The 23,455-nt window shown below is 37.0% G+C and overlaps 1 protein-coding gene across 1 annotated transcript in view; it reads right to left on the bottom strand.

The window, feature by feature from the left end:
- The window catches only part of LOC120526370 (cytosolic phospholipase A2 gamma-like), a 114,320-nt gene that overhangs the window by 21,179 nt on the left and 69,686 nt on the right, over positions 1 to 23,455 (bottom strand). The window contains exons 10-11 of the mRNA XM_039749505.1: positions 20,650 to 20,682; positions 14,384 to 14,446 (exon numbers count right to left, since the gene is read on the bottom strand). Coding sequence (XP_039605439.1) covers positions 14,384 to 14,446; positions 20,650 to 20,682 — 96 coding nt within the window. The remainder of the gene's footprint in view (positions 1 to 14,383; positions 14,447 to 20,649; positions 20,683 to 23,455) is intronic.

The raw sequence follows: 23,455 nt of genomic DNA, 5'->3' as shown, positions 1-23,455 counted from the left end.
TTATTTATTAAGGAAAATGATCGAATATTACATATTTGTGAGTGACATAAGTATGTGAACCTTTGCTTTCAGGTCTGGTGTCTGGTATCTGGTGTGATTCCCCTTTGCAGCAACAACTGCAATTAAACGTTTCCGGTAACATTTGCTCATTCCTGCACACCGGCTTGGAGGAATTTGAGCCCATTCCTCCGTACAGAACAGCTTCATCTCTGGGATGTTGGTGGGTTTCCTCACATGAACTGCTCGATTCAGGTCCTTCCACAACATTTCGATTGGATTAAGGTCAGGACTTTGACTTAGCCATTCCAAAACATTAACTTTATTCTTCTTTAACCATTCTTTGATAGAACGACTTGTGTGCTTAGGGTTGTTGTCTTGCTGCATGGCCCACCTTCTCTTGAGATTCAGTTCATGGGGAGGGTAACAATGGTCTTGAATTTCCTCCATTTGTACACAATCTGTCTGACTGTAGATTGGTGGAGTCCAAACTCTTTAGAGATGGTTTTGTAACCTTTTCCAGCCTGATGAGCATCAACAACTCTTTTTGTGAGGTCCTCAGAAATCTCCTTTGTTCATGACATGATACACTTCCACAAACATGTGTTGTGAAGAGCAGACTTTGAGAGATCCCTGTTCTTTAAATAACACAGGGTGCCCACTCACACCTGATTGTCATCCCATTGATTGAAAAAACCTGACTCAAATTTCACCTTCAAACTAACTACTAATCCTAGAGGTTCACATACTTTTGCCACTCACAAATATGTAATATTCGATCATTTTCCTCAATAAATAAATAAATGACCAAGTATAATATTTTTGTCTCATTTGTTTAACTGGTTTCTCTTTATCTATTTTTAGGAATTGAGTGAAACTCTGATGATGTTTTAGGTCATATTTATGCAGAAATAAAGAAAATTCTAAAGGGTTCACAAACTTTCAAGCACAACCATAACCATTTATTTGGAACTCAAATAATCCACGTATCCAAAGGGCGACTCTACAAAGAACTAAGGCGGCAGGTGGCATGGCTCTACCTAACTTTCTATTTAATTCCCTTGAGGTTGGACTAAGACTTGATGCCTGTCTAGGCTTGGGTGTAGCTTTGGTTTTCTTTTCCTTTTTCTTCTGAGGCCCTTTCTTACTGCTCATGTTTATATATGCTTGTATATACTGTAATAGAACCTCCTTGAGTTGGGTAAATACAGGATACCGCAGGATGATAAAATATAAGAGAAAAATTTACACTGCTGCAAATAGAGTTCCGCTTCAGACGTCCATCTCCCGTAACAGACGAGACCAATTCATGTAGGCTTTACCTAACTTTCAATTTTATTAGTGGGCATCAAATAGCCATGCTATAAAACCTGGACACAAATAGATGAACATACACAGGCTTGACCCACAATAGAAATAAAATCCTGCAGTACTTCTTTGTATTCCTTGCTATGCACCGCAATAAATACAAGTTATCGCCAGTATACTAACAACCCAATTGTGCTTCATTGTCTTGAGGACTCGGACAGTATTTCCCTATTATATAAAACCATTTTAAAGTGCCTCCCTTTCAAAGATCCCAGAGGACAGTGAGAAAAGGATCTCTCACTCAACATCTCAGAAAAGGAGTGGAAGGCAGCAATGCACAGAATTCACTCGAGCTCCATATATGCAAAGCATAGAGTTATTCAACTCAAAATTATATATCGAGCTAATCTCTCTCACTTAAAAATTTCCAAAATGTTTCCAGGTCAAGATCCAACCTGCAAACGCTGCAATCAAGTTCCAGCCTCACTGGGCCACATGTTCTGGGCCTGCACCAATTTAACATCATTTTGGGCCAAAATCTTTTAATACCTATACGACAGCCCAGGTGTCACAATTCCTCCTAACCCATTAACAGCTGTGTTTGGTGGGCTCACAGAGGGGCTTAAAGTGGAGAAGGACAAACAAACTGTAATTGCCTTTACTACACTATTGGCACACAGACTTATCTTGCTCAAATGGAAGATTCCTAACTCTCCTCTTTTAAGTCAGTGGGTAACTGATGTTATATAATATTTGAAATTGGAAAAGATCTAATTCGCACTTAGAGGATCTGTACAAGACTTTTTCAAAACCTATTAGATCTAATCAATAACATTTTAGAATAAGCATTTAAATTGAGGAAGCAGGTTCCCTCCCCTCTTTTACTCAGTTTATCTTTATTCATTTATTAATTTATCTATTTACTTATTTTTACTAGCTTAAAGTTTTACTCTGCTGACTTTGCTCTCTTTTTTCAGGGATGGGGTTTGATTTGTTTCAAACCTATTTTTGTAAAACTTGACTTATTTGAATGGAAATGTATTTGATTTTTAATAAAAAAAATAAAGGACAGCTGGGAAGCTAAAAGGCTGTCAGAGAAGAATATAACAGATAAGGCGACAGACGACCCTAAGAGATTCTGTCAGTATTTTAGAAGTAAAAGAACAGTCAAGGAGGATGTCAAGTGCATCAGAAATAGTAAAGGGGAATTAAAATACAGACAATGAAACAGCCAAAGTTCAAAACATTTTTTTTCTGAAGTCTTCTCATTTGAACAAATGAATAACCTCCCAGCTGTAAAAGAGACTACTAAGGAGGTTCTGAGTGATATGGAAATTGCAGAGTGAGAAGTGCTGCTCCGATTAAATAGGCTGAAATCAAACAAATCACCAGGACCAGATAATATTTACCACAGAGTTCTTATAAAGTATATATATTATATATGAGGGTGAATCAAACAGTATCTGCACTCCGGTTATATTAAAATTTCTGTTAGCAGCACTGCACTTTCCGTACGTGGTCCCTGTTTCCCCAGTCCCTGCTGTGCAGGTGTGAATGTGTTACGTTAGATCATTTGTAATTGCGGGGTAGAGAAACAAAGGCTGCCTCACTTCTGGGATTCTCAAGGGCCAATATTGGAACATTATCAGGAAAAAGGTTCAACAATCAACAGTGCTTGTTACAGTGAGATGTTCACTGAAGAGCTAAAGCCTAAACTTCAGACAAAATGCAAAGGACTGTTAAGTTATGAACTCATTTTAAAATACAAGCCTCGATCCACTATACTAATTCCCTTCATAATTTTAAAAACTTCAGTCATGTCACCTCTTAATCTTCTTTTGCTTAAACTGTAAAGACTCAGCTCTTTTAATCTTTCCACATAATTCAACTTCTGTAGCCCTGGAATCAGTCTAGTCGCTCTTCTCTGGACCTTTTCTAGTGCTGCTATGTCCTTTTTGTAGCCTGGAGACCAAAACTGCACACAGTACTCAAGATGAGGCCTCACCAGTGCATTATAAAGGTTGAGCAGAACCTCCTGTGACTTGTACTCCACACATCAAGGCGCTATATAACCTGACATTCTGTTAGCCTTCTTAATGGCTTCTGAGCACTGTTGGGAAGTCGATAGCTTAGAGTCCACTATGACTCCTAAATCCTTCTCATAAGGTGTACTCTTGATTTTCCAACCGCCCATTGTGTATTCAAACCTAATATTTTTACTTCCTATGTGTAATACTTTACATTTACTGACATTAAATTTCATCTACCACAAATCTGCCCAACCTGTATGCTATCCAAGTCTATCTGTAATGATATAACGGATTCCAAATTATCTGCTAATCCATCCATCTTGGTATCATCTGCAAACTTAACCAGCTTGTTACTTATATTCCTATCTAAATCATTTATATATAAATGATATATATTAAAAACTACCAAAATACCCGCGCGTTGCAGCGGAGAAGTAGTGTGTTAAAGAAGTTATGAAAAAGAAAAGGAAACATTTTAAAAATAACGTAACATGATTGTCAATGTAATTGTTTTGTGACTGTTATGAGTGTTGCTGTCATATATATATATATATATATATATACACACATATACACACACATATATATATATATATACAAACACACACACACACATAAACATATATACATATGTTTATATGTATATATGTTTATATCTTTTGTACAATATCTTAATTTATTTATCCATTCCTAAATAATTACATGGGCAATTCAATTTCAATTTTTCTTTTTGTAAAAACTTGATTGCTTTGTATGGATTGTAATAAAATTAATTAAAAAAAATAATAATTACATTGGCAGGCAATTTCGTATCAGTGCAATATGCTGCTTGTTAAAACAGATGACTCCCGATCTCACGTGCACTTAGTGCTGCGTGGGTATTATGAACTATCGTATCTGTTCAAGTTCCATTTAAATTTTAAATAAAAGTAATTTTTATGTAGTCGACAGAAGTATGTTTGGTAGGAATTTAAGTTAAATTTAGTCAGCATTGCATAAATTTTTCTTCACTATAGAAATCTAAAGAGTAAATTCAACTTACATTCCTACCAAAGATATTTCTGTCGACTAAATAGAACCTACTTATATCCAAATTCGATATGGATAAGTCACCCTCGCTTTGCTCTTACTTTTTTACTGTTCATTTAATCATGGCTAGTCGCGAAAAAATTAGAACATGGAAGGAGGATTACACTGAGTATGGCTTTACCAAAACAATTATTGATGGCGAAAAAAGTATCAATTATTCATAAAGCTTCAATTGGTGATCTGTTTTTCTGCGTTAACCTCATATTTTTTCATAGTTGTTCTCAGACCAAGGGGGTGTGAATGAATAAGGATCGGGAAGCGCTGATATATATATATATATATATATATATATATATATATATATATATATATATATATATTGAATATATTGAAATAGTTTTACTGTCAAATAATGCAAACAGTACGTGGCACATGTTTCGCCCCAATTCTGGGCTCATCAGGCATACCTACTGACTGCATCCCCTCTCGGGAATCGAACCTCGGACGTTAGCACTAAAGGCGAAGTCTCTCGTGTTGCGTCACGGCATGTGGTTTGTTTATTTGAAAGTATGTAGATCGGGGTATTTATATATATATATATATATATATATATACTAATACACGGCAAAGCCCTCACTGACTCACTCACTGACTGACTGACTCATCACTAATTCTCCAACTTCCCGTGTAGGTAGAAGGCTGAAATTTGGTAGGGTTATTCCTTACAGCTTCCTTACAAGAGTTGGGCAGGTTTCATTTCGAAATTCTACGCGTAATGGTCATAACTGGAAGCTGTTTTTCTCCATTTACTGTAATGGAGATGAGCTTGAAACCCATGGGGGCAGAGTTTCGTGTGACATCATCACGCCTTCCATGTAATCACGCAGTACGTAGAAAACCAGGAAGAGGCCAAAAAAGCGCAGAAGAAAACATGCATTATATAATTGAGAAGGCAGCGAAACAATAAGAAGCGAGCGAGTGACATATACAACCATATTCATGAGTTCTGCTACTTGAAACAAAGCACGATGTAAACCTAAACTTTAAATTAAGTTCATAGACAGGCTGCCGCTGGCGTTTGTAATTTAGTGCCTGCCTATATAAGGCCGTCCGTCAGCGGCAATCCAATAGCAAACTGCCACGGGTAAATATTCACGGGTGAAGGACTGTGCTTATGCAGAGGAAGATGAGATGGTCAGGGTGGTGTTTGGCACAAACTCAGCGAAACTGCGGGAGAAAGTTTTAAGTGCCGGGACTTCGGTAACATTAGATACAGCCATGGACATAGCACGACATGGCACCAGCACAGCTGGGAACCTTTGATGCATGTAGACCGAGCGGCTCACGTGAACTGACGCAGTGCACAGACAAAAAGCAACAGTTCCAAAGAGCGCTGAACAAAAAACGAATTACACAATTGAAAAGGCAGCAAAAAAATATGAAGCGTCTGATACATACAAGCATATTCATAAATGCAGCTACTGTGGAAACAAAGCACACGGTGGAAAAAGTCAATGTCCCACTAAAGGAAGACAGTGTAAAAAAACCCGTGCATGCAGTGTGTCGGTCTCAGATAAAGAAGAAGACGAGCTGTTTATTGATGCAGTAAGAAACGAATCGATGAATGAAACCTGTCATCTTTACAACGATTGACAAACACGGAATGTAACTTGAACACAACACATCCTACAAATACGAACCTGATTGAAAGAAATAATGATAATCAAATCCTTGATGACAGCAACACTCAGTAACACTCACAAAACAAATACTGTATATTAACAGTCATGTTACGTTATTTTTAAAATGTTCCCTTTTCTTTTTCATAGCTTCTTTAACACACTACGTCTCCGCTGCGATACGCGGGTATATATATATGTATATATATACCCCGATCTACATACTCGAATAATGGATAATTTATTCGCCATCAATGATTGTTTTGATAAAGCCATACTCAGTGTATTCATTAGATGAACGATAAAAAAGTAACAGCGAGGGGAGGATGACTTATTGAGGCATGCAAGCAAAACCACAATAGCACGCAGGCTCGATGTACGAAAAATTATATCTTTTCAAGTTCTATTTAGTCCATATGTGTCAAACTCAAGGCCCGCAGGCCACATCCGGCCCGGCGTGTAATTATATCCGGCCCGCAAGATCATTTTATATACTGTATTATTGTTATTAATGGCCCGGGGATATGAAGCACTGGTAACACAATAAACTACAGATCCCATAATGCAGCGCTTCAGCTGCCTTGCCGAACACTTACCGCGTCCCGCCGTCTCTTCAGTCGTTTCCTTACTTTGCGAAGGAAGCAGCTTTCTCAGAGCTTCTGCACTGTTTTATAAATGAACGATATATAAGAAAGTCCTTTTTTCTTGCTTCGCCAACGAGGCAGCCTTTTTATTTAATCCACGGGTTCTCCGCTGTTTCATTGTTCATTTATTACGATTTTTATAGTTATTGTGTAGGTTTTATTTAATCCACGGGTTCTCTTCTGTGTTCACTGCGGTGTCTTCTTTCATTTACGACCTTCGCCAAGGAAGCAGAAACTTAGAACCACCGAAACTTTGTAACGTCACAAGACTTCAGGTCACATCTCTACAAAACAACCTAATTGAAGCAGCTATATTTACTGGCAGTGCCTCAGGTGACACAGTTTTTATTCCTTGCATCCCCGTTATACCATCTAATCTCCCATTTCAATTCAAACGCGTTCAATTTCCAGTAAGGCTCTGCTTCGCAATGACAATTAATAAGTCTCAGGGACAAACACTACAAAAGGTTGGCATTGATTTGAGGCGGGATTGCTTTTCACATGGCCAACTGTATGTTGCATGCTCAAGAGTGAGCTCAGCACACAGCTTAGTCATATTACAACCAGAGGGCCGAACTGACAACGTGGTATACAGAGAGATCCTTAACAATTAATTTTTTACATATTTTCGTTCAGTCTAAAAATGTTTACTTTTTCATTAATAAAAATATTCAGACAGTATTTCACCGCTGCTGGCCTTTTTATTTTCTAGTATATATATATATATATATATATATATATATATATATATATATATATATATATATATATATATATATATATATACATATATATATATATATACTCCTGTAGCCACAATAAATGACTTTATTTTATAAAGAAACCAGGGATGAACAAGTTTCTTTCTACTGCAGCCAAAGCCACGACACACATAAAAAACATCAATAATAACTCATAAACGTGCAATATTATTTAGGAAAATCGCAACATTTTACTCACCAAAAATTTCAGATCATTTGTAAACAAAATCCATCATCCTCAAAAACAGTTAAATTACTCTGTCATACGGATTATCCGAGCGCTTCAGTTTCATCAAAATGTCACTTTCTATCGCTATCGAAGCTAATGCTGAAATGCGAACCCGCCCTGTGGTATTCCTGGCATAAGTTTGATTTCGCTTTAGGTTTGAAAATGTCTCCTCAACAGAAGCAGCGTACACAGGAATGCTCACTGCCAAATATACCAATGTGAACAGCCGCCCCATGCTCTCATTCATATTTTTCTGAAGAAGGAAGTCAAGGAGATCAGTGGGAGATTTTCCTGCAAAATCATCCATGGCATACATTATAGTGAGTGAGTGAAGGCTTTGCCTTTTATTAGTATAGATAGCAGCATTATATAGTTATATATCCAAGTTATCCAAGGGCTTTATGTTCTTGCATGACAATGCATATCCGCACACCGCTGCCAACACCGACACTCTGCAAAAACTTTGTTTTGATGTGTTAAGGCATCTTCTCTATACTTCTGATCTTGCCGCATCAGACTATCACTTGTTTGGTTTCCTGAAAGAATCAGTACGAGGATGATGATTCACATCTGATGAAGAGGTGAAGACAGCGGTGCATTTGTGGCTCACAGCTCAGCCTAAAACATTTTTAATTAAGAAATAAAAAAGCTTGTTGACAGATGGACAAAGTGCATTATGTCGAAAAATTATGTATTTGTCTTTTCTACAAGTTGATTTTTAAAAATTCTACACCCGGATTGTGGATAATTTTTGACTCTCCCTCGTATATATATATATATATATATATATATATATATATATATATATATATATATATATATACAATTGAAAACCTGGTTAATTTTTAGATGATACCAAGACAGGTGTGTTGACAGTTAATCTTGAATCCGTTGTGTCATTGCAGAGGGACTTGGACACCATACAGGATTGAAAACTGAAAGTACACCTCTTCTAAGGATTTAGAAGTTATAGCAGACTTGACACTTTCATCTTACAGATAGTGTTCAGTAGCCATTAAGAAGGCTAAAAAATGTCAGGTTATATAGCGCCATGTGTGGAGTACAAAACCAAGGAGGTTATTCTGAAACTTTTTAACACAATGGTGTGGCCTCCTCTGGAGTACATAGCAGTGCTAGAAAAAGTCCAAAGAAGAGCGACTAGGCTGATTCCAGGACTGCAGAGGATGAATTATGAGGAAAGATTAAGAAAGTTGAGCCTTTTCTTTTCTTTTAAGAAAAAGAAGATTAAAAGAAGACATGATTGAAGTGTTTAAAGTTTAGAAAGGAATTAGTACAGCAGATTGAGACGGTGACATTAAATTTAGTTCATCAAGAAAATAGAAACACATTTGGGGACTTGATAAGAGTAAATTTCGCACAAAGCTTTTCTTCACACAGAGATCCACAGACATATGGAATAATTTATCAGGTTGTGTGGTAAACAGTAGGACTTTACAGTAACCTTCAAAGCTAGACTTGATTTTATTTTGTACGAATGATGTGGATAGGACTGGAGAGCTTTGTTGGGTTGAATGGTCTGTTGTCGTTTAAATTTTTCTCATATTCTAATGTTCTAATATAAAACTTGTCAAATGAGACAAGATCATTTAGTCCATCAAGTTTGTTTACTTAGCTAATACCTTAGCTATCACAATATCTCATCCAGACAGTTTCTACTGCTGCTGGATTATGTGAATTTCCCCTTGGGATTAATAAAGTATCTATCTATCTATCTATCTATCTTAAAGGTTGTCAGGGTTTCTGGTTCAGCTACATATCTTTCTACTTTATTCCAGATTTCCTCAACTGTTTGCATAAAGAGGTACTTCCTACCTTCAGTCTTAAATGCACTTCACTTGACCTTCTTGTTGAAATCTGGTTCTTGAGGTTTGTAGCATAATTTCCCTTGTGACAATGGAGCTGGAGATTGTGTGGCAGATGTACAGTTCAAGCTAGTTTTGACTTTGATTGTTATTTCTATGCATGTAACAACTATTCATGAGTATTCACCCCTGTTAAAGACAATGCATATATTGTAGATGGTGCTTCAAATGGTATAACTCATTGAATTTCTAATTCTACTAAAAGAATAACAGAGATATCTGGAGAGGCATGATTCAGTGGAAAGGTCTGCTTGATCTGAAACCAAATAATGAATTACAGGTTTTCCTTGAATTACGAAAAACTGCTTTACAAAAAAGGGTCTGTATAAATCATAATTAATAGGCATCAGCTGAAGTTGCCACAAGTTTAAAAGAGGGTGGACAAATTTCTAGAGCAAGAAGGAGAAAGAGAGAAAAACCATCCATCCATTATCCAACCCGCTATATCCTAACTACAGGGTCACAGGTGTCTGCTGGAGCCAATTCCAGCCAACACAGGGCGCAAGGCAGGAAACAAACCCCGGGCAGGGCACAAGCCCACCAAAGGAGAAAAACCATAATGAGGAAAAAAAAACAAATAAAGAATTTTAGATTGAGATCAGAACAACTTATGAGATGTATTGCTTGCCAAGAAGACAGAACATGAAGTGTTGGCTCTGTTGAGTTATAGGAGGGAGCACGACTGATGGCTGGCATAGAAGCTCCATGTGGTGGCTCTATTTGAGTCTGCTGACTTTCAGAAAGCAGAGGACTTGAAGAGTTGTTGCAAGAACATTGAGATGAAAAGCAAATCCAAAGCATAACAGCATTATTTCTGAGTGAGTTACAGGTACAGGTGACAGTTCAGATGTTGGTCACAGACAGAGGTGACAGTTGGGATCTGTGGGTATTGTGGCAGATAAGGATGTAGCGGCTATGCCAAAGGGATTCATTACAGTGTCCTGACAAGGGATTAAAAAAACTATATCTCAGAAGGGTTTTCTTTGGATTTTTAAAGAATTTGTTTAATATTTTTTCACTCAAGTTACCTACTACAGTGTAGAGTTACAATATTTTTCTGTTATGTGTGCAAGATTGTGCATGTATTTAATTAATTGTGGAAAACATTAAGTTACTGACTACTGGTGAAAATAAATGGAGTTCATAGAGTATTTTCTAGAAAAAACAGTAAATTTTGAGTATTTTTATAAATTTTTCTGGAATTATTGTAGCAATCATGCCTGGCAAACATGAATTCTTTCCATTGCCAAGTAATGGAATAAGCTGACATAGAAAATGGATGGATCTTGCAATTTCAAAAACCAACCCAAAAGTACAACTGTCACATCAGCTCTAAATAAATCTAATTGAGCCTCAACAAGAACAAGAGCAGCAGGTACCCTCCTGGGCTCGACTAGAGGTGTTGTTCACATATGAGCACCTGATAGCCAGAGGCCTCATGAAGCCTGGTCTGGTTTAACCCACATAAGGTACATACATAAAACATTTAAGTTAACTACAGGAAAAACAAAGAATATACTCAGGTGTATTGCAAGCTGGGTGACAGTCAAGAGTGGATCAGTTCCATGTGTACTAGACTTTTTCTTTGAAGAAATTTTCTTCGGATAAAATGAAGGTAAAAACAGATTTGTCTGAGGTGTACTCACACACCAAAAAAGGAGGAAACTGCTGTGGTGGCCAAAGCAAAACTTGTTTGTGAGAGGAGTTAGTTAAGCCAATGGAAAATGACTTTTGGACAGCCCTCTGAGACGTTTTGGAGAACAATTTGATGACTCAAGAAGCATAGTCGAACATCACCCATTTCAAATAGCATTAACATTTGGAATAACATTAAATAGGTGGAAGGAGCACTTTAGAGCACATAGATGAGTGGAGCATAATATATGTGTCCTTAAACAGATGTTTGAGGGGTCATGCAAGCTTCCAGGTTCTAGCTATATGTGATTTGTGGATTTGAAAAAACATACGTGCTACAAGAATATGGGCTTCTGTATTTGTGGAGTGAGACTTTGAACAAATATGACACCAAGTATGCAAACCAATGCAACTATTGGGCTCTATATTAAGGGAGTATTTTGTTTTCTGTCCTGTTCTTGGTTTTTACAAATTAGGATACTCATAACAGAGTATCTAGTTTGGATTTGTTTCATTTACTACTCAGTCTGTATCTCCATTTACAGCCAACATGAGGTTACTGTGTTAAGTCAAGTCAAGTCAAGTCATCCTTTATTTATAAAGCACATGTAAACTATCCTGAACTGAACCAAGGTGCTGTATAAGAAAAAAAGCTCAAAGAAACAATTAAAATATATACACTCATAACAAAAATACAATCATGACAAACCATACATGAAAGATATACTCAAACCCCCCCCACACACACACACATAAACACACACACACTCGTAATCATGAATGTACATGAACCAATATATAAAAATATAATATTTAACCTGTTAAAAAATACAATTACAATTAACTAACTTATGTTGGGGTAGACCTGATATAAGATATTCCAAAGAGAGAGAGCGGCCACCATAAAATCCTGATCCTCGCTTTGCTTCAGCATCGACCTTGGCACGACTAAGAGCATCTAGCTAGTAGACCACAGTACTCTCGTTGACTTGTAAATATGAAGGAGTTCTGAAATGTAAGAGGGGGTCATCACATTCAAAACTTTAAAAAAACAAGTAACAACCTTTTAAAATCAATTCAGTAGTGGACCAGAGACCAATGGAGCAAGGTAAACATTGGAAAGACGTGGTCCCAATTGAGAGCCTGTCCATAGGCAATCAGCAGCGTTCTGAACGAGTTGCAAGCGTCGTAATTGTGCCTGCTCAATACCTACATAGAGAGAGTTGCAATACTCCAAATGTGATGTTATAAAAGCATGGATGGCCTTTTCACAGTCTGTGCAGGATAGAGAGGCCTTTACCTTAGTTAAAATATCTCAGCTGTTAAAAACTACAGTTAACCACAGAGTTTCCCAGTTGAATTTGAATGAATTGTCAAAAATTACACCTAAGTTCATAACTGAACATTTATAATGTATGGCAAGCGATCCAAGAACAACATCAGAGGCGCTCAAAATTTCCAGATTCTGAACATCACAATCTAAGTTTTGCTATCATTGAGTTTAAGAACATTCAGTGTCATTCTGGTTTTAATATCATTTAAACATGCATGGAAAGATTGTTTTGCTCTACTTTGTTTTCAGTGGCAGATAGATCTGAGCTTCATCAGCATAACAATGAAAAGAGAAGCCATACTTCCTGACAATTGAGCCTAAAGGCAGCTTGAATATCAAAAAGAGAATTGGTCCAAGGATGGTACCCTAAGGAACCCCACAAGTAAGAAGGACTCAAGAGGATGAAAAGTTACTTAAGTTAATAGAAAACTTCCAATTTCCTAAATAGGATACAAATGATTTAATGACAATACCTTGGACGTCTACATGCTGTTATATAAGAATTGCATGATTGTCCATATTGAAAGCTCAGACAAGATCTAGCAGGACAAGAATAGCAGAATCTCCAGTGTCCGTATAGAAGGAGGTCATTATAAACATTTAACAGTGCTATTTCAGTGCTGTAACAGGATCTGAATCCAGAATGAAATTTTCCAGAATACTTTTTTTGTCCAAATATGTTTGTAAGTGAGAAAAAAAACAACTTTTCAGATGACTTTTAAAAGGGAGCTTAGCCTGAAAATTTGACAGTTTAGAGAGATCCAATTTTTTTTTTTTATAATAAGAGATTGTATCACCCGATGTTTTAAGGCAGTAGGGACACCTCAAGAAATCAAACTAGCATTTAACATGGTGACAATACTTGGACAAACAGAGTCATAAACCTCACTAAGTAACCGGGAAGGGACTCTGTCAGAGGGGCAATTAGTAGAACAAAGGCAATGATATAAACTCAAAATGGTCAAAGACAGCAGAACACTATGCTGAGAAAGATTAATCCTTACCAGACAGATCCTGCGCAGAGTCAATGCGTTCATTCTACACAATAGCATAAGGAACTCTACAACATGATAGGATCCTTGAATTAGAATCAATGCTTTCTAGTCATGAGACGAGCATGTTGAGGTGCTCTTCACCTGTAGTTAAGATTCCTCTGCGGAAAGTACCAAGCACAGCCCACAAAAGGAAGACCAAAGGCAAACACAGAGCCCACTAGAAGGATGAAATGTTTTAAATGGCCAGGAAGCCTCTGGTAAATTCTCCAAGAGGAAGACTAGAGAAAGACAAATATGGATGAACTTGCCCTCGATCTTTACCAGGAAAAGTATATGAAACATGAAGTAAAGTGAAGAAAATGGATGGATGCACAGTATATTAATCCTAGATTTTCATTATTATTATTATTATTTTAAATGTATTTCTACATGAACAGTATGAACTCCAATACAGAGCTGCATTTTATTTGCAGACAATTTAAAATTTACATGAGGAATGCACTTTGGATATCTTATTTAAATTTGATGACACAGACTGGAGTAACTCCACTAAACCATGAGGGTGTAAAGAGAAAAAGTATATTAAGTAACATTATGTCATAAATAAAAAGATAGCACGTGACATGTTTTGAAAAGAAAGCCCAACTTGCTTTAAATGTACCTGCGTTTCATAGCATGGACTGAGATCAGTTTCACTGTTTAAGCCTGCCTTTCTAAAATTGGAGTTGAATAAGATGTGAATTTCATTTCATTTTTTTTTTTTTTTGATGGCATTGCCATTGCTAGGCATTTTTAATTAAACAGCACAATGTGAAAAAAACAGAAACAACAAAAGTTCAAGCCACCAGCAAATACAGTACCTGTCCGAAGAAAGGAGCATGAAAATCCTCCACTTTGATAAAAAACGTCTTCAGAATGTTCATCTATTGCCGGAGGAACAAGAACAGAATATTACAAAATTACACAAATAAAAATGGGTCACAAGATAGTTAGAGGGGCATTTTACCAAAACAGGTCTACAACACAAGTTAAGGGTATTTTTAAAATTGGAACATAGGCTGATTAAATGACTTGGTCACGGTCAGGCATGAAAGCAGACTTACCATCTCAACTTGTACTTTTAAAAGTTGAATTCCTTCGGCAGATTAGAAATTACACTTTTTAAGATCAGGTACGCACAATAATGTAGAAATGGGAAAGACAAGATAATAAGTAAATGGGCCAAAAACAAGTAAAGCTAACCAAACACTAAAAACTCTTTTTTAATTTTTATGGAGACTGTGTTAAAATTACAGAATGTATTTCTGATCTTCTGGGATACGCACTAGCCTGTCAGGTCCTTTATGCCAATTAGGCTGCTTATTTTATTTTTAGTGAAAAATGTCAAGTTAATGTGTAAATGTGTACTGCAGAAAAAAGAAAAATCAATGCATTATCATAATAACAAGACAGGATGTAGCAGAAAAAGACATACCCTGTGTGTTTTATTATTTCTGTCAGAGTTTTATTGGTGTGCCTTTCCTGTGTCACTAAGAGGTTCAGTACCTGTCAGGTTCTAAACTGTAACCAAGTAAATGATGAAGAAAATACAATAAATACTTGTTTTTAAGAGTTTAAAAATAGGAAGCTTAGAGATTAATTTGTGGGGCAAAGATTTTTAATATGTGAACTATTTTGGGATGTTTAGAATATCCATCCATCTAGCTATATCCTAACTACAGAGTCACAGGGGCCTGCTAGAGCCAATCCCAACCAACACAGGGCAGGAAACAAACCCCAGGCAGGGTGCCAGCCCACTGCAGGGCACACACAGACAGCACAATTCAGGCTCGCCAATGCCCCTAACCTGCATGTCTTTGGGAGGAAACCCACGCAGACACGGGGAGAACACGCAAACTCCACGCAGGGAGGACCCGGGAAGCGAATCCAGGTCTACTCACTGCGAGAAAGCAGCGCTACCACTGCACCACCATGCTGCCCTGTTTAAAATATGCATATTTTAAATGCAGAGGTACGACATTAAGATATACCATTTATCTGTGTACTGATTGGTATAAATTCAAATGACTTGCATATGATTTGTAAATGAACTTAACTGTATTTTAAACTCCTCTTTTGTCATTTTAGTCAGTTTGCTACAGTGAACTGGCAGAGTGCACTTGAGTCAGTTCCTTCATGCTTGTCGATATAAAGACATCCATTTTTTGATTCATTTGTAGTGGCAACTTATGACTTTTCTTTCACTATAAAATATTTATAAAATATTTTTCCTTGACACAGGGGTAGAGCAAATCACATTTTAAAATCAGTATTTTCTATGTTACAGTTGGGGCTGTTCCCTGGTTTAAAGTAAGAATAAAAGTTATGGAACAAGATGATCCCTAATGGGAGCAGCCAGAAGAAGAAGAAGAAGTTTGACATTTTATTATTGTATTGTTTAAAGGATAAGTTTGTTATTTTCATGTCAAAGTTATTTCTTCACAAACATGTCTATATGCATTTGCCAGTTGCCGTATCCTCACAGGTGGCACAGTGGTAGTGCTGCTGCTTTACAGTAAGGAGATTGTGGGGTCGCTTCCTGGGTCCTCCCTGTAGGGAGAGTGCTTTGAACAGTGAGAAAATTTATATAGATATAAAGAATTATTCAAAATAGTGTAAAGCTAAGTGTTTTCTATAAATTTGAAAATGAGAAGAGTGATAATGCACAAGTCATCAGTGATGCCAAGAGGAGATTGACAAAAGCCTGGACTGCTCTGGCATAATGCCACATAGGGTGTCTCTATTTATAGGTGCCATTCTCAGATCGAATAAGAAAGTGTACGCTCTTAAAAATAAAGGTGCCAAAGCGGTTCTTCAGAGTGATGCCGTTGTTAGAGAACCGTTTTTGGTTCCCAAAAGACCCATCCACATATAAATCCAGACAGAACCTTAATTTATTAGATAAGTAAAAGGTTCCATACAGTAAATAACCATGAACAGATGGTAAAAGATTTGTGAAATACCAATGACTCATGATTTCAAAAAGACTCTTGCTGCATGTACAAGCAGGTTTTCTTAATATGTTAAGATTCTGCTAGACAGCCTACCAAACATTAAAGATTGTAGGTTTTTTGTACATATTAGAAAGTTTTTCAAAACACAAAGAACCAACTTCATATGCAAAGAAACCTTCCCAGAACCACACAACCCAGTAAAGAACCAGGATTTTTAAGAGCGTAGATGTGCTATTCCTCCATTCGTTGCACTCACAACACTTCACCTTCTTCACCTGAGAGTTGACTTTTGTTTCATTTCCTGCATGGTAGAGATTATGTCGTTCCCAAAAGCAGTAACGTGATGTCATTCAATATATTCACTTACGCAACCAAATTCAGGTTCTTTGCATGCCTGTACTTTTAGAGATGAGAACTTTCAAAGTTTTAGCTTAATTCATCTCTTTTCTGTTATTGCCATTGTCTCACCTTACAGGAAGGAGATTGATTAGCGTGATTCATATATGGTTCTTTCAGGGTAGCAGCTGGGTGGCACTTGAGGTGCATTCACCTATGTATATTTACAAGATGATAGTGATTTATAAAGGTAAATTGTATATAAATGTGTTTATACATTAGATTTTTTTTTTTTTTTTTGCTTCTTCATTTTCCTGTTTTTTGCAGGAAATGTTGATGCTCTCCTGAGTCTATAAGATATTTTGACAAAAATTTAAATAAAACCAAATGCTTGGTAAAAGTGACCTTCCCTAGGCATATCATTAATATGGGGGCTGACATATAATCGGTAATCACATTTAAATTGAGTTTGTTGATAATTAGAATTGCTTAATATCACTGAGACATTTTTAAGAACTAAATTCCATGAAATAGAAGGAGTGGAGGAAAAATCTCAGAGTCACACTGACTTACAGGATAAAGTTTGGTAGTTTTCAAACCAAAGTTATTTCTTCACAAAGATGGATTATCAAAATTGTGCACTAAACTCTGGTGTTTTCTTCTTACATTAAAAAAAAAAATGTCTTGTCCGCACTGGAATTTTATATTGGAATGGGTCCTGCCAGAAAACAAAAGCTTTAAAACTTACTTTGAAGCAGCAAAAGTTTCAACTTAAGAAAAGATGCCTTTCGTGTTCATGGGGCATCCTTATGATTACAAAAGGACACTAGAAATTATTATTTTGTCACAGATTCTTGGAACTGTTTTTCTTGTGGTAGGAATCTGTTCAATATTTGCTTGTCTGGTCACAGTCGCCATCGTGGGTACAGTTATGGCAACCTGACAAGCTCCCAGTGCCAAGGTATATTCTGCTTATGATTTTACTTTTGCCTCTCCAATTCTCTTTTTTCAACAGTTATGTTCTTCCATAGTTTGTAAAAGTAGATAAGTGTGTCATATCATGATGTTTTTTTCCTAAACTGCACTTACTTTTCGTCCATTACATTCTGTATTGTTATTTTACAAAGCTTACAGAGCGAGATTCACACTGAGTGGCAGCGTAGTGAAAAGAGTTCACAAGTGTTTCATTGCACTTTGTACAAATAACAAGCAATCCACATACATTGGAAGAATATGCAGAACTCAACAATGGCAGAAGAGATTGGAACCTGACAAGCTTTAAAGTCAGATCTAAGCTGTAAGGAAAAGAAACAAAAAAGATGAGGGAATAGAAAATGAAGATTTTAGTGATTAGACTGTTTGAAGATCTGCTTCATCAAGCATATGAATATCCCTATTAGACCAGGGCCAGAATGTAACGGGACCACCTCCAATGTGCAGGGCTGCAGGGCTGAGGAGAGTGTGTGTGTGTGTGCCAGGCTGGACAAAGACCCAGACACCTCTCTACTTTATGCCATATTTCTAAAATGTTCAGAGGACCCATCTTGGATGCCTTATACTTAATACTAGAGAGAGTGAGAGAGAGAGAGAGCAAAAGCCCATTGGTATAAATGAAGATCCAGCAGTGAAACACCATCATCACCTTTGCCTCTTGTCAGTGTGGAGTGTTTAATGGCAGGTTTTTATTGTTCCACAGAAAGGCACATAGAAGTGACCTTACATTGAACAAGTACTTAAGAGGGTGTGGAAGTGGAAGGATTTCACTAACAAAATTAAGGGGGGCAATATTCGTTTTAGAAATAGGCTCAATCTGATACATAAGGGTATAGTTGACAATGAAGTCAGAGCCACTAACATTTTATTGAGCCTTTGGCAATAATTGAGAGTAATGGTGTCTTGCAACTGATGCAGTCTTTGCATTGAGACAGCTCATAGAGAAGCACTGAGAAAAACATTTGCATATGGCGTTTATTGAGTTGGAGTAGGCTTCTGATAGAATGCCACGTCGAGAGGTCTGGAGGTGCATGAGAGAGAAAGGAGGACCACAGAAATATGTGAGGATTGTCCAGGATATGTACGAGGGAGTGAGAACTTGAGTTAAAAGCAGGCTTTGGAAGATAGAGGGTTGAAGATAAATAAGAATTAAAAGACAGAATATATGAGGGTTACATGTCTAGGACCAGTTGTAGGCCAAGATGGAGAGTTAGAAGAAGAGATAAGCTACAGTGCAGAGTGGATGGAACAATTGAAAGAAGGTATCAGGAGGATTGTGTAATCGAAAAATTAAGGTGAAGGTTAAAGGTAAAGTTTTTATGACAATGGCAAGACTAACAATAATGTATGGAGCTGAGACATGGGCAGTAAAGGGTGTGCAGGAGAAAAACTTGGCAGACGTGACAGAAATGAGAATGTTGAGATGGACGTGTAGACTAAACAGAAAGGGACAGAAAAAAAATGAGACAATCAGAGTACAGCAAAAGTGGAAGTAAGTTAGTATGGACATGTGATGAGGGGAGACAGGAAATTTCTGGACAAAAGAGTGCTGGAAATGGAAGTATAGGGTAGAAGAAGTGAAGGAAGCTGAAGCAGAAATGAATGCCTAAAGTAAAAGAAGATCTGAAGGAAAAGGGCCTGACTAGGGAGGAGGTTCATGACCGAGCTGTATAGAGAAGGTTGATCAGACACATTGACTCTACATAGAAGTGGAAAAAGAATAACAGCAAGAAGGGGAAGGGAGAAGAAGGTGTCTTGCAGTTAATTATTTAACCGAAGAAGCTAAAGGGATGTATGGGGGGAAGGTGCAAACCTTACAAGTGAAATTTAGACGCAAAAGATAAAATTTTGACCAGTTTATTTTATAACCTTAAGGACATTCATAAGAATCAAGCAGGTTAAGAATGTATGCATATTTTATGGTGGAACCAAAAATTGAGATTTCAGTAATTAATTGATTAGTTCTCGAGGGATAAAGGTTTGAGGGAGAGATCGAATAGCAACAGAGATAGAGGGAAATAGTGAGAGATATTTGAATTAGTGAGAATCACCGCCATAGGAGACTAATAGAAGATCTTGATTAAGCTGATTAAACTTTATTGATTGAATGACTTGCAACAGACATCCCAGTTCATCAGACCAAAAGCCTTTTCTGCATCCAGAGCCAAAAGTACAGCTGGATGGGACAGAGATAGAACAGGATTCGTATTTTTCTTTTAAAAGCTTTTTATTCAGTTCTGATTTGATGGACAAGGTTTATAATTGTGAGGATTGGGGTGTGCGCCTGATGGCTGATTGCTGTGTGTGCCTGTACTGTAGGCAAAATGGGGACATTTCCTATTATTAGGTATTTTTTTTCTTGTATATGCTGAGGCTCATTTGCAAGCAGGGCCACAGGGTGAGCACCCAAGTCACCCTGACAGAAGATCCAGCCATTGTGCCATCATATGCAGGGCATAGTTGTAACTAACAAGTTAGCTTGTAATGTAAAAGGCCAATATAAACAAATAAAAAGAAGAGAAACAACACACTGTTAAATTAATAGATGCTTTTAGTAGAAATATACAATTAATAAACATATTTACATATTATTCTTTACACTCAGAAAATGTTCCAGATTCATGAATGACAGGTGTGTGCATATTTACAAGTTCTACAGGCCTTTACAGTTTCTCATTGCTGACTTCCTGACCATTTTAACCACTAGAGACATCAATTCATTTGTCTTTCCCTCTTGTACCCAGTTAACAGTTGTGGGGTTGCCATGCTATTGTAGAACATAATAGAGAAAAAGAGATCCTTACCGTGAGATTTATGTACAAGATTCTTTACTTTTTCTGCAAAAAACAAACAAAAAAAAGATCATTATAGTTTTTTTTTTGTGCTTCATCAATAGCAACTGCTAGAGTATAATCATTGTATTTGGACATATTGGTTAAGTTAATAAATAAATTTGGCTACAAGGAAGGTGGCACATTGGTTAGAACTGCTGCCTCACATCTCCAGAGCCCCCTCTTATACAAATCTACTTCACTGTGTCTGTCGGTTTTCTCTTTCTATATTCTGATATTCCCAAAGAAAACCTTCTTAGGTTAAATGTGAAATCTAAGTAGGTCCCATAAGAATACAGTTTGTGTTTGAATAAAGAAAAATGCTTCAGTCCCCATGACCCCCACAACCCAAAATTCAAACAGGCAAACTTAATGTGATTTTGTGCAATTTTGGGCTATACAAAAAATAAATTGTATGGTCTTGTATTGTAATGTGAATGGATGGATGAAGCAGCAACCACTAATAATTGTGCTAAATGTGGAGCGTGGGGTGAGGTGATCACCTCAGATGGCACTTTGGAAAGTGGGGGATTTTCAAGTAGCTTCTTCTTTTTTTTTAAAACATTACAAAATGAAAATACAAACAAGTTAAGTGTGAACCTTATGCATTTCACTCACATGTGTTGCCTTCCAAAATTTTGCATAACGCAGTTCGCAACGCTTCGACACACTGCAATCATCTGAGCATCAGAATGGCGCAGGTGCATTTTGATGCCACATAGTACATTTTATTTCCATTCATTTTCATGATTTTTAAATATCGCCATAGGCGTTGTGTTTTGTGGCGGTGGAAAATCTTTGAACAATACTAGGAGAAAGTGTCAATGGTGAAAATGACCTGAAAAATCCACAGTGGCTGAATTTGACTGTACAGCCTACTGAGGCCACATTCATACTGCAGTTAACAGTGTTTCAATTCCATTTTGCAAGTGATTCAAATCAGGTATGGCTTTGTACTGATATGTATCCTTAATCTGCAAAATAATAAAAAATAATAAATCATACAAATGTGACCTAATTAACAAACGGGAATACCAGCTACATCATGACTTAAATTCTTAACTGTGCAGGATGTCTGTAAATTGGTCTGAACTTAATAGCAAGTGTTCATAGATGATAGAAACAAATATTACCATCAAAAGGTCAGTCCTCTGTTTAACCTGTCAGCCTGGCAGGTAGCTTACAGTGAAGGTAACAGTACCATTATAATTATACAATGCAGCTCCATAAACTGAAACAGTATGTATTATATTTAGACCCATGAACTAAACCGAATAGCCTAATATTACATCAAAATATTTACTCCTGATTCCTGCTTCAGTATTTATATCAGCTTATATATTTTGAATATTTTGTGGTGTTTAGTCCATTGGTAGCCACTCGGATTCCCAATATAACACCAGGGTAGTGCAAGCAGCTCATACAGCAGCACTCTTATCCTGCTGCTTTAATTAAGTTAACCATTAAAGTATAAAAAAGTAACTTCTCTGGAAATGGAAGAAAAAGGCAATTAGTAGGCATACTGTATGTAAGACTGAATTTACTGAAATAATATTATATAAATAATTATTACTGTCAAGAAACCTGAAGCTAAACAGTGTTTGAACTAATTAATTACACAACTAGAGTGCAACTCCTTGAAATATCCCTGAGTTAAATATGTGGGCAGAAGATTGGAAATGCTTGCTGTTCATTCAACGACTATGATGTGGTGTTTAGATCCTATGGTGCACAAAGAGGCTAATTGTACGCCAAATAGTAAGGACAGATGAGAACTACAACTCATGCTACACTGAAAGAGTAATTTAGCAGTAAAAGATATGAGAAAGACTGACTGGGGTTTACTGTTTCTCAATGTCTGAAGAGCCACTTTTGTTACTGTGTATCTTGTGACTGAAATTAAACACTTTAGATGAGTGTCGCCTTTGGTATTCCTGTTAAGCAATAAATCCATTCCTTTCCACGTTATTAGTTATTTACATAATTTTAACAAATTGCTAGGTTTTCACTAATATTATTAGCAAGATGGAGGACATTTTTTGGTGATTATTGGATACTACTCTTTTGAGTATTCTTTTAAAAATGTTCTGTTTTAGAGGATTGGCCAACAGTTAGTTACAGTGGGTCAGTTGCAGCAAGCAATGTGCTTGGAAAGATCCCATGCTTGTCTGGTCTCAGTATGGATTTATTATAACAAGAGACTAACTTATGGGTTTAGCGCTGTTGCAGTATGTCCCTGAGTTGCAGACCAGCGGTGGACAAAGACTAAGACAAAGTGCAACTGCGTTGGGCTTCTGGGGAGTCGGAGAAAGAAACAAACAAAGTAGCATAATTACTTACACCCCATTGTGAGCAGGTTTAAAAGATTTAGTAATGGAGTGTAATCTTACAAATTTAATTTCACATTCATCAAACAGACCATTATAGATATGAAAAACCACAAAAAATTACCATTCAAAATATCAAAGCTATATTTTATATTTAGATTGGGACTGAAGTAAAGAGAGATACAGAATCAAATATGTTTAATTGTGTCAATCCATCCATCCATTTTCCACCACTTATCTGAAGACGGGTCACGGGGGCAACATTCCTAACAGTGAAGCCCATACATCGATTTCCCCAGCCACACTTGCCACCTCATATTGTTGGCTCCCAAGGTGTTCCTTGGCCATTTGGGAGATTTAAACCTCCCAGCATGCCCTGGGTCTTCCCCAGGGTCTCCTTCCAGGTTGTTGTGTCTGTAAAACCTCCAAAGGGAGGCATCCAGGAGGCATCC

The sequence above is a fragment of the Polypterus senegalus genome, chromosome 3 (assembly GCF_016835505.1).
Source record: "Polypterus senegalus isolate Bchr_013 chromosome 3, ASM1683550v1, whole genome shotgun sequence".
Lineage (NCBI taxonomy): Eukaryota > Metazoa > Chordata > Cladistia > Polypteriformes > Polypteridae > Polypterus > Polypterus senegalus.
This window is presented reverse-complemented; position numbering and strand designations above follow the sequence as displayed.